The 17,887-nt window shown below is 35.0% G+C and overlaps 1 protein-coding gene across 2 annotated transcripts in view; it reads right to left on the reverse strand.

Annotated features, from left to right (window-relative positions):
* The window catches only part of LOC146003856 (uncharacterized), a 91,982-nt gene that overhangs the window by 21,731 nt on the left and 52,364 nt on the right, over window positions 1-17,887 (reverse strand). For both annotated transcript variants that reach the window (XM_083142327.1, XM_083142326.1), the window contains exons 3-9: window positions 15,071-15,180; window positions 14,459-14,601; window positions 12,866-13,160; window positions 11,548-11,738; window positions 10,325-10,506; window positions 6,717-6,901; window positions 4,989-5,124 (exon numbers count right to left, since the gene is read on the reverse strand). In XM_083142327.1, coding sequence (XP_082998453.1) covers window positions 4,989-5,124; window positions 6,717-6,901; window positions 10,325-10,506; window positions 11,548-11,738; window positions 12,866-13,160; window positions 14,459-14,601; window positions 15,071-15,180 — 1,242 coding nt within the window. The remainder of the gene's footprint in view (window positions 1-4,988; window positions 5,125-6,716; window positions 6,902-10,324; window positions 10,507-11,547; window positions 11,739-12,865; window positions 13,161-14,458; window positions 14,602-15,070; window positions 15,181-17,887) is intronic.

Consider the following 17,887-nt stretch of genomic DNA (forward strand, 5'->3'; position numbering starts at 1 on the left):
ATTTTGGCTAGGAGTGGGATGTTCTTTTATGAAAACTAGCTTAGAACCTCTTCGGTACAATGTTTCTGAACTGTTAAATTACTCCATAACAAAATCTATCAAAGTTGTCTTTGACGTTTGGTTCACAAGACTACAATTACTTTATCCTTAGCACTAAAACTGTTTCAAATGGTCTATTACCAACTAACAGCAGAGATCTGTACATACTTTATGCAATCAAAATTACTGTATTTCTCAACAGTTTCATAGAATTCCTCCTCTATAAATTACTTCACTACAAAGATAAGTAATAATCGGGTATAAAACAAAAACACGGGGAGGATAAAGGTTAAAATAAACCTTTCCTTTGCTATTGTATACTATTTTACATGTATACTGACTAGTGTATACTATTTTACCTATATATTTATTTTATTTCTCTGTAAAATGACTCAAGACTATATGTGTTAAAAAAAATGATGAATACAATTTCGATCACAGTAATCTCTGCCATTAATTTTAGTATTGTATGTATGTATATGTATTTGCCACAGCTAAAGATTAATTTCAAGTAGATAATGTTAAAAAATGTTCGAAAATATTATGAGCTTGGTATCTCTGGGAGTACAGATTGCCACTTTTAGTTAATTTCAATCATGAGGATGAGTCTTGATCTGATTAAATTAATGAGGCTATTTGTGGCAAGATCATAATATTTTCTGTAATTTACATTTTTGTGTTTTGTGATTCAAATAAATGCTAATGTCTAAAATATATCTTATTGCTGTCAAAAGAACTACTCTCTTGCTAGCTGCATTACGTTATTCTCAATGTTTATCACATGAGACACATTCATTCAGCAAGATGTTTGTAGGTTTAGTTACTAAATGTTAATACAGGGTTAACTAGATTGAGTTACACTGTGTTAAAAGATGTAATATCAAGATTTCCCAGTTACGGTGAAGAAGTTTTGTCTGTGCTTTCCAGAATTCATCAGTCTGGTGAACCAAAAATATCGTCAAACAGCTTCTTGCTAAATCGAAAGTAGGTACTGTAATGGTGACAAAATTTGAAAATCTATTTCATGAAAATCAAATTTTGCCACATCAAGATTTTCGTCTTACATGTTCGCTACAAATATGATTAGCGTTCTTTGTAAATGTTGGCATAGAAGCTCTCCTGCATGTTGTAGCAGCACATGGCACTGATGAGTCAACATATTTATTTTATTCTTCCCCCCTTTTACGATGAAATACATATTATTTAGGGTATCAACAATATATGTCTGCATAAGGTTCATTCACCCTTTGTGAAACAGAATCAGCATGACACTTCCCTACTATTGCCTACAGAATGGTAAGTTTCAAAGCAGACAATGTCATTTTGATGCATTAGCTGTGTTAAGCTCTGTAGGCTGGTGCAATGACAACTGGTGAAAGCTTAGGCAGACATTGGTGAATTCTGGAATGTAGAAGCAAGTATGCGCAGTGAAATGCTTTTCTTTTTGTATCAATTTTGGGTCATGCGATTAGCCAGACTACAACACTCTATCCCGGGAGTCTCTGGAGCAAGTAAACGAAAACAAGTTCCCAGCGCAAGAGTCGAGAGGTGTTGACCTATGAACACGGCTTTGCTCCACCCACATGCTTTCTCCCCTTTTCTACCATTATGCAAGGCCTTGCTCTGCAGATTCCAGAGACCTAGAGTGTACATTAGCCAGTTCGTTTTTATGTTTAGCTGTCGCATACACAGACAGATAATTTACACATTAACATTTCACTCACCCTACCATTGGTCAAAAACACAATGTATGCTAGTCTTAATTTCCATTAATGCTGTTTCTGTAACTGCTACATTATGACGAGGGGATGTCTGTTTCAGGAAAGTCTTTGTAACAGAAGTTGTAATGACAACATATAGCATGGAGAAGATATTACCTATGCAAACATCAGTGTCAATACTGGAATTAAGATTTTGGTACGACTTCCTAGAGAAGCATATGGTTCTTGGATGCAGATGAAATACAGTGTGTCCAGATATTATTCACCCCATAAATGTTGTCCATAAAAAAACTTTCTACGCAAGTGGAGTGGAGGTCGTTAGTATTAACATGAAGAACATCTCTTAAAAATGTCTTCCATGTACTTGGCAACACTCAGTACCATCATGCATTTGCAACAAAACAGTCACATGGCGACAGTGCACATGTGTGTTGTGGTTGTGGGAAACAACCGTTACCTGGACCTGACGCCCTTAAGATTTCTTTGTTTGGGGTTAACTGAAGGACATCGTCTACAGCAAGAAAGTTACGGACTTGGTGGAATTTATGTCCAGGATCGAGGAAGTGTGGCATCAATCTCCGTGGATATAATCCGCAACACGTGGAGTGAATTCATCAATAGACTTGATATTGTGAAAGCCAGTCAGGGTGTCCATGTACAGGTTTATGAGAAGTACGTTCACTAAAATTCTGAGTCAATGAAACTTTTTACAGTAAAGATATTTTGATCTGTTATGAGGTGAATAATTTATGTACACCCTGTACTTCTGTTGCAGGAACAGCATTGAATGAAACAATTGCATGTGTTTATCCACACACAGACTAAAAACTAATAGAAAATATATCTGCTGAAAGCTGTACTAAGATCAGACTGACAGTCAACATCCATGTAGATTATGAGTTGTAGATGTACTGTTAAAGACCAAGCTCTTTCGCATTATCTTTGCACATTATTTGGGAAACTGTTAAATCTGCACATTCTAATTGTATGATTTCAGCATGCCGAAGTATTTTCAGTCTCCCAGCACATTGAACTATTGCTCAGCAATACAGGTATGATCTGCAAAAGCTCACCTTCCTTGCTTTGCAAATACATGAAAGGATGTTGTTAAGATTAAAAAAAAAGTTGGGAAAGTGCTTTCCAGATTGTCTACTAACACTTTCCACCCAGCTAAATAGACTGCTCTTCCTTGCCACAATTTTCTGGAAATCTGATGCATAGGAAGAATGTTTGTTTGTTCCTGTATTATGTGTGAAAGACAACTCTAGGGCGTTCAGGAAAAAGCAGTGAACCCTTAAAGGATGGGCCATGACACCCGTGTCACAGCAGGTATTTCCCTTAAGGATGGCTTTTTCTCGTAGTATGTTACTTTTTTAACATACTGTAACTTGGATAATGATCGGAGATACATGTTTTGAGTTCTGCATGAGTCTAGAGGTATGTAATTAACAATTAGTTAAGTTTAATTTCATTCTTACTACTTGGGGGTGGGGGCGATGTCCAAAAAATTGTGTTTTGCGATTTGTTTTCATTGTTTCGAAAATAAGTTACTTTCCCTTTTTTTCTTCTTCTTCTACCTGATTACGGAAAATTTATTTTTTTCCATCAGGATTATAGCCCAAAGTATACTGAACAAAACAAGGTATCATTTGTATAAAATTTCATTTAGAAGCATGCATAATTTCAAATTTCCCGCTGAAAACACACTCGGCATTAGTGCAAATACCTGGAAAATCAGACTTGGCATCTAAGGGTTAAGTCAGAATTTTGCAGAAGGCAGTTTTTTTGTTCATTATTTTATTAGGAAACATTACTTGCATGATATAAATGTTGATCATCATTGTTAAGAATCTTTACACATGACCAATATAAAATTATATAATCACAGCTTGTAACTTAAGTGCTTTTTTCCCAAACACCCTAGAAACGTACTAAGGATTCCAAAAGATGGGGGAGGGGGAGGGAGAGGGAGTATGATTAGTCTCTTCATGGGATCTTCTAATCACAGCACAGAGTAGAATATAGTGCAAAATCATTGAAAAGTGAATAATTCTTTTGTGCAATTAAAATCTCTGCACTCTTTTTCCTTAATTGTATTAAAACATTTTATGTACTTTAAATGATATGCTTACTTTGCATTGTTCCACACTGCTTCTTCCCTGTTTGCTAGCTATTATCTTCCAGAGCCATGAATTAAAACAAATTTATAGTGCTTCATTTATGAAAACAGATACTGAAATGCCTTGCAATCCTGGCGATACCCTTACAAAAAACCATATTTAAGAAACTTAAATCTAATGAACTCTGTACAAATACAATATAAATAAATAAATATGAGCAAAGACAACAGCATTTGACACCTGTACAAGAAATCAATACTTTTCCAATGTGTGTGTGTACATAGATATTTTTGCATATGCAACAATTGAAACAGCTGGCAATATTCAATACCACAGCCTCACACTCGCACATTCATACATCATTAATTTTGCATGGTGATTGAACTGCTGGTCTCTCCCACACCACGTATGTATATTTAAGCTTTCAATTTTTCTCATTTTGATAGAAATTCCTACAGATTTCAGTTTACATTCTAGTATGTAAAAGGCAAAGCGAAATAATGAAGAAAAAAATCCATGAGAATGGTTGGGGAAACCAAACACGTGGCTAGAGAGGGGGTTAAGACAGAAAAAGGCATTTCATATTGGAAATTCAAACATATTGGTGGCCAAAAAACTGTGTGTCATATAGGATTAGAAAGAGGAGGTATTTGCAATTTGGTAACAGCCAAAACTAACCAGTCTTTCATTATATTTGTTTGTTTTGATTTTCAAATTCTAAAAAAAAAATGCTTCGAAGATTCACAATTATTGAGAGAGCACTGTCAATACTTATGCTAAGTAATCAATATGTTTTTGACATTACTTCAACAAAACAAGCTCAGAGGTGTCAACGTGTGTATTTTACAATAAATCATAATTATTCAAATCTTGACAGTCACTAAAAGTCACTAAAGAGCTTATAAAGAAAGTATTCAGTACAAGAAACTAAATTTTTAGAAACATTTTTGCAAGCCCTTTGTCCAGCATTGAAATTTAAGCAAAATTTTATTTTGCAGTTATAAACAAATGATGCTAATGTATTTATATATTATGCCCTTTTCTGACTTGTAGGGTGACCAGTAGTTCAATAAAATGTATACAGCTATGATAGCTGTTTCTTTTGTACCTGTTGGCTGCACTGGAGTGTACACAAAATTGTGTGGTTCGCTTGTTTTACCACTTGACGTGACGGAAAGTCTCACTGTGACTGGTTCCCTGATGTTTTGGTTATGGAAAGGAGGCACCACACAAACAAGATGCGTCTAAAACAAAAGAACAGGAATTATTAGAATATAACTAAGGGCTACAACTGGTTTAAAATTATGCCTTACATCTACTATGAGTATCAGTCTCTTATAATAATTCATCAAAATTAGTGTAACTGAAATTAAATTACACAAGTAAAATATATCCCTTTAGGCTGACCAAGGGGAGCAAGCTGAAAACACAAAATGCTGGAAAATGTAAAATCAAGGAAAATTTTACAACATTTTGCTATGTTGAAACCATCAAGATGCAGGAAAATGTAAAATCTTGGAATGTAAATCAGAGTTCCACCCTACAAGGATCCTGACATCTTTCGTGGTAGACACAACAGGTGCCCAAATAAATGTCCACAGCAGTGTAGGGCAGAGCAGATGCCACTTTGAACCGATACCCACACACATGCCGATACTCTTACAGATTCCCACTGATACCAAAGCTTGAAAATTGTGAAAATTAAAAAGTTCTTTAAATTACTGATTAACATTAGTGGTAAATGTTGAACTCCAATTATAAATATCAATTTAGCAATCAGAGTTTTGCTTTAAATTATTCAAAAGTTACATCAGAGTAATTGTTATGTAATCACAAAATACGAGGTTTTTTTTTGCATAATATTGGTACAAAATAAATGAAAACTTTTAAATTTGCATAACTTCCAGGATAATTAATTACACCAAAATGCCAGAAAAGTATTGGTAAATAATTTCCAACTGATACTTTCCAAAACCAATATATCGGCATCGACTCAGCCCTACTGCATGCTATCCCATTGTGATAGTGCTACAACAGTAAAAGTAGGCCAATCCATGAGTTCTGGGTGTGACAATCACACGCTTCAAATCTAAATATTTTGTAAACAAAAACATTCAGCTCATCCACATCATCATTATAGTTTCAGAATGATGACACTGTTACTGTCCTGAAGAGTGAGCTCTGTGAACAACATTGTTCTTAGACAATTTAAGAATAACGGGAGTTCCGGGTGTGACTCACAGGGCGGTAAAAGCTTTACCTACCACCACACAACTTGAAAAGTCTGAATTTTTACAACTTCTTTATCCATCATATTTTTTGGGGGGGAATGTAGATTGTAACCTTTTATCTCATGTGTTTTATTCCAGCGAAAACATTTTTATTTTTACTGTTATTAATTTTTAAAAAAAACGTTCCGGGTGTGACCTATGTGAATATCTCATTAATTAACTCCATTTAATACCATATTACTCTCTTAATACTCTAACTGAAAATATATCAAAGGGGAAAAGAACAAATTTATTGAGCATTGCTTATACACTCATCTTAATGTAAAAAAGACAACCTTTTATCACATTTTCCACTTTGTTAATCTGTATTCTTAAAGCCTTTCAAGGAGGTGTAAATATCAAATTAGTAACTATATAGTGTCCATACTAAGCTGAAGCTAAAGTTTAAGTTTAATGCTGTTTAAATAGTATTTGGACTAATTTCACTTTTTGAAGTGGTAGGATCACTTTGTCATGAATTGGCCCAGTAGTAATTTACCAGGACACACTGTGCATGTAAATAATAAAAATAAAAAAAAATGATCAGAAAATAAAAGCAAGCTCACCTGCTGAAGATACTCCTTGTCAGGCTGAACATGTTCTTCCCACACAGGATCGGAGTCCATCTGCTTGAATACAACTCTGGTATCCTTTAAGAAATTCTTTCCCAGAATAAATAGTTCTGTCCCACCAGTGCATGCACTTGTAGTTAAGGACTTCTTACAAATTTCTGGAATACCAGGTGGCTGAGCTGTGAAATGAGGTAAGATGTAAATAAACATGAGAACAATACAACCCTCAATTGACAAATAAATCACACAATGTTCAACGTAGGAAAGGATGCAGAGACTAATGAAAAAAAAACATTATTTATGGGGGAACTGTTCTTGGAAAGGATGTTTGCCTCCCTGCAAGACTCCTAAAGACAACGATAAAGCGTCGATCATGAACACCAATATCAATCTCCTTTTTTGACATGTAAAAATATGCAAGTTTTACAAAGCTTATTTGGAATACACTTTATGGTATTCGTACATATGATCGATACTGGATATGTGTGCAATTTAAAGTGGGATATGAACCATTCTACATGACTACACTGCAAAGTGAACCCAAGACACTTTGATTACAGTATATAAAGAAGATCGGCGATATAAAATGATCACCACCCCTTACCGGAAACTGGCAGTTTACAGATTAGTAAACAGAAATCCCACACAATCAGATGCATAAGTTGAACCTAATAGGCAGCAGTTTGCAGTTTGAAGCAGTCAACCCACGAAAGAGGATCACATTACTCCACCACTGATTTTCACCTCATGTATTGTTTCTTTTCTTATGAATTCATAATCTTACTTCTTTTCCATTGTGAAATAATGTTTAATATACACCCAAGTCAATTCTGTAGTGGTTTGTTACTTGCTCTTCAGTTTCACCCCTTTCCTGCCGTTCTCCGCATTTTACTTTTTTTTATTTACAGACCCCCCCAAAAAGGTAAAATTGGGATTTCACTGTAATTGTATTTCTGCAGGTGGCTAAAAAAGTAACTTATAGTACGAGAAATTTTATATGAAGAGTTGTTGTTCTTCCTACTTAAGGATGCATTGACATCCTCTGCCCCTTTCGTTTCTCTGATCACTTTGTACTTTTCTTCTTCACGATATTCCTTCTTTTTTTTTCCTGTGCTTTCATATTTATGGAAAATGGGTTGTGGTATTAATTTATGTTAGATTATTGTCCATTTTCTTCCTGGAACACTTGTAATTTTATATCGGATTGGCAGAATACTATATTTATTCATGTATAATGTGCACTTTTTTCCAAATTTTTTGCCCCCGAAAACTGTGGTGCGTATTATGCACGGAATAATTCAGACAGCCAACATGAAACCGTACAGGGTTATTCCATGATTTTGTGACACTTGCATTGATTTTTCATGATTACAGAACCATATTATGTTTACAGAACCCTACCATGTTATATATCACTGTAAAGCTTAAATTCTGCAGTTTCTGAATATGGCAACAGTATTCCATTCAACATGGTGACACTGTGAAATAAGCTCATCACAAAATGAAGGAATGTTCCGATTTTTATGGTACTTTGGATGAAAGAAAAGATAAGGAAAAAGAATATAATAATTAAAATGTAATACTGGCCAAATAATATATGGGGTGTGTAAATGCCTTAATGGAAGAGTTAACATTGAGGGTACTGAATGTGCCTTATATAAATGTTAAATACGGAGAAAAAGAAGAAAAAACAGCTTCGCGGATAAAAGTGAGTACTAGTTTCTCCGTATTTATATACTACCGCGTCTCTCTTTTCCCAATCATGAATAAATGTTAAGTTAATCACAGGAAAAGTATATATTTTGAAGTTTTTCTTTTAGAAAAAGTTTAGAAAAAGTAGAGAAGGAATGAGTAAAGCCACGTATAAAAGTTTAAAGGCCATTTCCCAGATTTTTTAAGTTGTAATATAATGTTCTGAGACACCATGAAAAGCAGTGCTGTTGTTCGGAATTTGTGCATCCATATCTTATCACATGGGATGAATATCAGCGACATTTGTTGGGCAAGAAATAATAGAAAATAACTTCCTGAGCACTGCAAATCCATAAGGTAATTTTGATCTCGTTTTCTACTATTAGAGAATAAATGATGCGGTTAAAGAGCAAAAGCTTTTGGATGCTAAACACAGTGGAAGGAGAGTGGGGAGGTGGCATGGGTTGGTGACTTATTGTTTACACAAGAGGATAATCTCCTCTTGGTCCACATAACAACAGGTGACTCATTGCATAGGTATGGCGTCATTCACTCTAGATCAGCATAGCAACAGCTTTACGGCCTACAACTAAGAAGCCATTTCTTGTATCTGAATTGTACTGTGCATTATATATAAGATGTAATAGTTTGTCGTTCTTCCCATCAAAAACCATACACGCGTACATATGGTATCAGTTATTAATTGGTAATTAGTATTGATACAAAATTCATAATAGATGTGGAGGCTTGGGTTAACAGCACTGTGAGCCCTGGTCTCCCCTATATACAGCACTTTTCTTCCGGTGGTACACAACGGGATGCTGCATCGGCACTTTGTGTAGTTCTTATGATGAACACAATAACAGAGTACTGGAACCTTTCTTCCCAGAAAAAAAGAACTGCCTACATTTATACTATACCGTATTTAGACGTGTATAATGCGCACCCTGCTTTTTCATAGGGGAAAGTGACAAACAATTATATCTCTTATATAATGCACAGTACAATCCAGGTTCAAGAAATGGCTTTCTTAGTTGTAGGTCGTAAAGCTGTTGCTATGCTGATCAACAGTGAATGACATAATTTCTATTCAATGAGACCTGTTGCTATATGGACCAAGAGGAGAACATTACATTACAAAGTGAAAAATTGTGGCACATGGCCTTTAAATTTTTATAAGTGTTTATAATATAGTTAATTTCCCCTTTACCGTTTCTAAAAAAAAACAACTTCAAAACATATACTTTTTCTATAACTAACAATTACAGGAGGCACATTCAGGACCCTCAAACTAGCAGTTAGCACCACAAGATTTATTCCATTAAGGCATTTACACACTACATATATGTCATATCATTTGGCCAGTAATACATATTAAATATTTTCTTTTTCCTTATCTTTTTTTTCATACAAAGTACCATAAAAATCACAACGTTCCTTCATTTTGTAATGAGCTTATTTCAACCGCACTGCAAATAAGTGTCGCCATCTTGAATGAAATACTGTTGCCATATTCAGAAACTGTAGAATACAAGCTTTACAACGATATTTAACATAATAGGGTTCGGTAAACATTAAAAAAATATTCCGTGCATAATACGGACCACACTTTTTTGGGGGCATTTTCTTTACGGTATTTCAGTCATAACATTTAGACCATGTCAGTTACATTGTTTATATTTATACCATATTTCAAAAATCTTTTTTTTTTCACTTTGTGAGCCTTTAAAAGGAATTTCCCACTTTGCAAGTGGTGTAGCCCCCCCAACTAAAATCTTGAGCTGACCAGACGTTTCCTTTCATAGAATCTAACCAAGTGTTTCAGGCTATTTTTAGGAACACATGTAGACAGAAAAGATCCATAACAAATTTGAGGCAAATGTAATAATAATAATAATGGAAGAACTTACTGCACACAATTGGCTGAGAGATCGTCTGCAGTGTTTCTGTACTTCCATCATCATTTGTTACTGTTGTCCTGAAGACCATCCTACACCTTGTAGATTTCTTTTTACTTCTTGTAGCCGATTGGTCAGGAAATCTGTGCTCGACGTCCACATTCCGTTCCTTCAGGATACCGACACAGTCACACCTAAAATTAAAAGTATATTCCATTGTGGTTTCATAAAATATGAATACTGACAAGCTAGAATGTAATATGAGTAAGGTTGAAGTGAACATGTTTGTCAGAAAGGAATTTTTTTAATTTACTTTTTCTTTACTAATTTTTAGAAATCTTTGGCAATTACTGTGAAAGAGAAAAAAATTCTACCCATTGCAAATGACATGCATTCACTTCAGAAATTTACATACAAATGTAATTACATAGTTGAATAGGTCTAACACGTTTCAAAATTAATTTTCTCTCACACACACATACAGTAGAACCTCGATTTTACATTCTTCAGTGGACCAAGCTGAAAGATCTTAAAATCTGGGAATGTAAAATCGGGGTTCCACTGTATATACATAATATAAAAATATATATACATATAATTTGGCAATAATACCCACTAAAATATTTTTGAAAATAAATTTACATGTTCATGGTGCAGTAAACGTGGTTTTGGTATTGCATATGTAATACCCTATCCTCAGTTGATGAAGGCAGTGGGCCTTCGAAATTAATAGGAAAAAACATCCAATTTGCAACGTGGAAACACTAAACTATTGATTCTGAAGATGTCATCCAAGATACAATTATGAACATATAGAGAGTTTCCTATTTTCATGTTGCTTTTATTCCAAAAGAAGCATAGAAATACAAAGTCATTTTCATCTTCATCTATATTCTTTTAATACTGTAGTTTCAGATTTAAAAACTTATCTCTTCTGCATCCTCACAAAAAACACCTTGTAAGATCAGTCTCAACCGGAAAAATCTGATATTTTAATTTTGTTGAAACTATTTTTAGCATTAATTTGGTCATGTTTCTCCTATTTTGCGGCCAATGCAGTTAATTTTTTTCTGTTTTCATATTCCAATATCAATTCTAAAATAAATTTTAACCAAAAAAATCATACATTCCTCTGTTTTTCTTTTCTCATTGAGGAACAGCGTGGTGATTATTTTTCATGCAAAAAGATTTTACATTTAGAACTACTCACATTTAAAATTTATAATAATACATACGTGACAACCATGTCCTTTTCTGGCTCAAATTCAACCTCGATAACAATGGTACCATCAATCTTCTTCTCCAGGCACGGTGTCGAGTTCTTTCCACTAACTCTGCATGCCTGGTAAAACATATGTGGTGCAACTCTTCCCAGATCTGTTCCAATGAATACTTGAAGAGTGGCAGGTTTATTGTAACCAGCCAACTGGAAAGAGGAAAACAGCAATCACTATTTGGGGTTTTACCACTACATCTAAGTATCTAACTGTGGAAAAAGATGTAAATTGTTAACAATTACAAATAAACTACATTTTTTCCCCTGTTCATTTTGTCAAGTACTTTACTTTTAAAAATTGGGTAACCAAGCTTTGGTCACAAAAGAAAGTATTATGTTACAGATATGTTACAGATAGTTGAACATAAAGCAATGTGATTAAAACCAACCAAAAACACTTGGACAAAAGAATACATTCCATTTCCACAGAACAGTTTTAACCATTCTTCACAATAACCATGTATTGCACTTCCTGACCTCGCCTTATTATTATCACATGACAACAATTGTGTTTATGTTTAAAATATAGAAACTTCCTTGAAATGGTACTATGAGTATTCTGGAACAGTTGGGAAAATATTAATATTTGTTTTTATTACCATTACTATTAGTGTTATTATTATTATTATTATTACACACATGCTTTGATGTTCATTGTTTTTTTTTTGTGTTTTTTTCTACCATGTTTTGTCATGAAATGGACTGCAAAATGAGAAATAAACTCTTAAACATGAAAGTAAAGTTTATTTACAAACACAACCCTTTCTGAAGTTTGAATTACAGTGAGAGTTATTCAAAATCACAGAAAATTTATTATTTCTGCTGTAAAAATTTGAGAGGCAAATTTGACCCTTTTCACGGGAATAAACTTAATACTCTGATAACTACGTAAATGTGTTTTACAAATTAAATTTTGTGTTACACTTTTTAATTCAAATTTAGAATTATATTCACCATTTTTACACCAAAATGCTATTTTATATATCACTTTTGAATCCAAAGTATGAACAATTTTTGTATCAAAATCTTAATATTTTATTCATCATAAATATGTGAACCAAATTGGTTTGAATGTGCTTGAGCTATGCCTCAAATAATGATAATGAACAAGCATTAAAATTTTCCAAATTTTTCTATAAGATTTTCACTCCAAGCATCATTTCACAGAGTTTCCAGATTTTTAGGTCAGTGAGAACACTGAAAATATTTATTGATTGTTTTAATTTTTCAGTCTATGTTTTGATATGTAAATATGACCTATTCAAATGCATATTCACCTTAACGACTGGAAAACCATTCCCACTCCTGTCTTTCACCGCTCCTCGGCTGCCCTCAGTCTGATACCTAGCACGGTGTTGCTGTTCGGGTTGGGTCAATATCTGAAGATGGGCCCTTCCATCCCTGCTGTGAGAAGATAACTGAGTGGTCAGAGCCTGAACTCGCCGTGAAGAAAGACCGCCAACTCCAACATTAGAATTTGTCTTCCGTCGTGGTTGTACTCTGTTCATAGGCAATGTACCTTCTGAAATTGGGGTTGGTAACGTGATAGGCAGGTGTTCCAGTCCAAGAAAGCTGAAAAAAATGCAACACCCATTAGTATTTGTTTTTCACATAAAAGCATACATATCAACTTTCCCACCCCCCTACACATTTCAATAATTATAAATAATATAACCACTTAGGCTTGGAAGAAACATTTAAAACTCTCTCATTGAAAATACACAAATATTCTTAATCTAAAAATAAATTTGGAATTAATCCTAGGGAATTCTAGACAAGATTTCACTTCCAATTTTACAAATACTTGAAGAGAAAATAAGACTTATTTTGTTACAAAAATATTACCTGTACAACTATTTACGTAACATTTATTGCATACAAATAAGCACAATTTTGTTTTCACAATATCTTAGATTCTAAACAACTCTAATTTATCAGAATAACAATACTGGTGTGTTCTTCAAAATAAGAGATGCTCTTGAAATAAAGAAACAAGGGAAAATCTTCAGTACTATTCTATATTTCAACTACGAAACTAAAAAATAATCCCATTACAAGAGATAGGTTCCAACAAAAAAATCCAAATGCAGACACTAATCTTTTATGAAACAAACACAAAACTATAATTCAATCTATAATTCCCTTCGTCAGGTATATCTTCCAAGATTTTTAACACAAAACTATATCCACAATAGTTACTTCACTCACATACTTCACATCATAAACTTACTTCTTGATAAACATGTATTCATATTATGTATATTTTGTGTGAAATAGGGATATAGAATTGAATTGAAACGAAACCACCGGAAAGGCAGGGACTAACTCCCTGACATAACCAGTGCAAATTCACTCCATGTACGCTCAGAGCATGTAAAATTTAAGTCTTTTGAAAATAGTGATTGACAATTTGTGTCCACATAACTTTGAACTTGATAGTATATGTATGAGTATGTATATAAAGCTATATATTGTAATGTAATATGAGACACACTATTGAACTTGTGCTCATGGCTCTGTAGTTAGAAAATCTATTGAACGCAAATAAATATACACAGTGTTTCAAAAAGAATCATCCAATTTTGAAGTAATTTAACTCCGTAATCGTTCGCTAAAACACATCGAACAACGTACTGTTCGGAAGAGGATATTCGCGAGTTTCACAGGATTGCCGGCAGGTAGAAGTAGCATGCTCTGTATAATATGACTTTGTTTGAGAAAGATTTGTTTGTTTCTAGTTTGTCTGCTTGGGTCACAATGTGTATGTCTACACAATATAAACTTTGCTGAAGACAATCTCTAAGATCATACAAAAATATGAGTGGGGTAAATTACACTACATTCATCTACTATCATCTCAGAATACTCACCCTGTTGGAGTCTTCTTTTCAATGTCAGCCTTCCTTAATGCCAAGTGAGAAGAAAACTGGAAACTTTCATCCAAACTGTCTTCTCCCATTTGCACAGCAAGTTTCTTCCTCTTCAGAAATGGATGGTAGTCTTCCAGCAATTCCTACAAGAAGTCATTTTCTGGGTTAAAATATGTAGTTCAAAAATTCTCTTAAGTATATTTACACATAAATATGTTGGTGTGTTAAAACTATGACTGAGTCAATGCCAATATATCGGTATCGGAAAGTATCAGTCCGATTTGATTTACTGATACCGGCCAATCCTTTCTCGGCATTTTAATAGTTTGTGAGTACTGGAAAAATGCTGTGCGACACTTTTATGGACTCTCATTTATCCTGGAGGTAATGCAAAAGTCTCTTTCCAATAAATTGCACCAACATTACTAAATACTAAATATTAATACAAGTTGTTTACCTTGAGTCCTCTACATGGTGTACAAGTTTGTCGGTGTTTTATGGCAATAACTTGTGTGTGTGTGTTCTCTCTCACAATTACCTCACTAGAAAAACTTCATTTCTACTATTTGCATACAAATACACAAAATACTACTATTTGCCTATAATAATTACCTCAGGTTCGCTGAATTTTACAACAGATCTTGATGTTAGTTCCAGTGAATGGTCAAACCCCAATCCAGAGTCATTGGAATTATCACATGGATCAGAAACTTCTTCACGTCCTGGTAGAAAAAACAAAACCTCAATTAGCCATAGCAAAGATGAGAAAAAAGAAAAACTTTTTGGGAAACTTGAACATTCAGCAGATGGGAGCCTCACACAAGAGTAAACCCTTTGTGGACAAGGTCCTTTCAAGGATGTGCTTTTCAAAATTGGCAAAAAGTACGTACAAAAAAATGTAGCTCAAGAACTAATTGCATAGAGATGATATATATTTTTTTCTTTCTTAACCCCTTAAGTGTGGATAGCAACTGAGTTTGACAAAAAAAACCTACATTTTCCAGTAGCGACTTGTTCAACAAATTCCCCACTTAAGAGGTTAAACACAGGGCTTTTAGCGGAGCTAAAATTATACATTGTGGTTCCCAATAATGAATGTTACAGGTAATTGCATGCTGTGCAATTAGTTATGTAAACTCTGCTAAAAATTAGTTACAGAACTTCATAAAAGATCATCCTAACAAGGAAGGGGACAACTGTTGCAAGGCAATTCTCATTTGCATGAAGTGTGTTGGATAGATATATCGATATATATATAGGGTGCTTCCAAAAATGTACACATGCTATAACAGTAATTTCAAAATTAATGTCTCCATTGCATTTTGGAACCCTGGGATTGGAAGAGTTACATTCCAAGAAGTGTCCATGCTTTCAGTGCAGATGATAAAGACTAGAAGGTGCCATTTTGTGAGTGGTACTTGGCAGCAAAATATGTGAACATATGGATTGGATGTAGAGGTTCAGAAGAATACCCTCTGCATTCATCAGACCTCATGTCACTACTCTATTTGTATAGGGATGCATAAAAGATAAAGTTTATGATACAAAACCAGCAAGATTCGACAAATTGGCAGCCATTGAGTGAGAATGTGTCCAAATACCAGACAAAATTATGATTCTTGTTGTTTGGAATTCCCATTTCCAGCATTGCCTAGATCAGTTTGAAAACAGGCATTGAAATAAAAAAAAATCAAGTCTGTAGATTGTAAAATTTTGAAAATCTTAATAAACACTGACTTTATCATCATTCAAAATGTGTATATTTTTGGGACACCCTGTACATACCACAAAATTTGTAGCTGCTATGGACAATACGTATAGAAGCTACAGTGTTTCAAAAGTGATGCAACCCAAACTTTGAAAATTTATATCACGAAAACCGTAAGAGATTATATATATATATATATATATATATATATATATATATATATATATATATACACACACACACACACAATGGGTTTTCTGCATTATAAAGCCTCATCCATTGAGATATTTTGCAATGCTTAACATTATCACTTTACTCCATGCAGAATATCAGATAAATTAATAATTGGCGGAAGGCAGAATCAAATTTTTTTCAGGAATGCACTTTTGAGTGAGAAAAAGACATAAAAAATTATCAAAAGGCCATAATTAGACGTCTGATGTTATGTCAATCTGTCATTTGCCACCAATATTGATCATGTGCAGCATTTGATGGATTTTTGATGGGCGATTTTATGGGTTGAGTGAAAAAGTGTCATTTTTGGGACATACAAGGGTTGTTCAAGGTTGACCGGGATTTTCGTACGTACAAAATCGATGAATAGCCGGATCATGATGAAACGTGCGGGTGATGTAATGTATTCCTTCGCGAGTAACTAGCGCCCGGCATGATGTATTTCGCGCATGCGCAGCAGTTGCATCGAACATGGCGGCAAGCAGTGTGTCTGTGGCTGTGGAGCAGCGGTGTGTAATCAAATTTCTCGTCAAGGAGAAAGTGAAACCAGCTGAGATTTTCAGACGATTGCAAGCACAGTATGGTGAACAAACGATGTCGCGGACAAGAGTGTACGAATGGTGTGAGCAGTTTCGCGAAGGACGGGAACTGGTGACAAATGAAGTGCATGGACACATTCGCCCGACTGCAGTCACACCAGTGAATATCGCACTATTGAGCAAATGATTCTTGAGAACCGGCGAGTAACAGTGCAGGATATTGCTGCCGAGGTGAATATCAGTGTCGGGAGTGTTGAGACAATCATTCACAACCACTTACGCTTCCGCAAAATCTGTGCAAGGTGGGTTCCCCGCCAGCTGACATTCGATCAGAAGTGGACACGTAGGACGGTCTGTGAACAGCTTCTGAATCGTTTTCGAGCAGAAGGTGATGAATTGTTGTAATCCATCATCACGTGTGATGAAACATGGTTGCCCCCCAAGAAAAGCAAAATGCAGCCGTCCACTGGAAAGATCATGGCAAGTGTCATCTGGGACATGAAAGGCGTTATCCATGTGGATTTTCTGGACAAAGTGAGCACGATTAATGCCCAGTATTACTCCACATTGTTGAGTGGTGCTGTACGAAAGTCCATTCGCAAGAAAAGACCTGGGATGTTGTCTGGAAATGTCATTCTTCTCCATGACAATGCCCGCCCTCACACAGCCAATGTGACAACAACAACTCTGGCCGACATGCGCTGGGAAGTTCTGCCCCATCCCCCTACAGTCCGGATTTAGCCCCCAGTGATTATCATTTGTTTGCACCCCTTAAAGACCACCTGGGAGGGAAGAAATTCACGACAGACGAAGCATTGCAGAGCGATGTCCTCCAGTGGCTACGACAACAACCAAGTTCTTTCTACGCCAAAGGAATTCGGGAGCTGCCAGAACAATGGCAACGGTGCCTCGGCGCGCACAGAGAATACTTTGAAAAACTGACATAGT

The sequence above is a fragment of the Lepisma saccharinum genome, chromosome 20, assembly GCF_977018435.1.
Source record: "Lepisma saccharinum chromosome 20, izLepSacc3.1, whole genome shotgun sequence".
Classification (NCBI taxonomy): Eukaryota; Metazoa; Arthropoda; class Insecta; order Zygentoma; family Lepismatidae; genus Lepisma; species Lepisma saccharinum.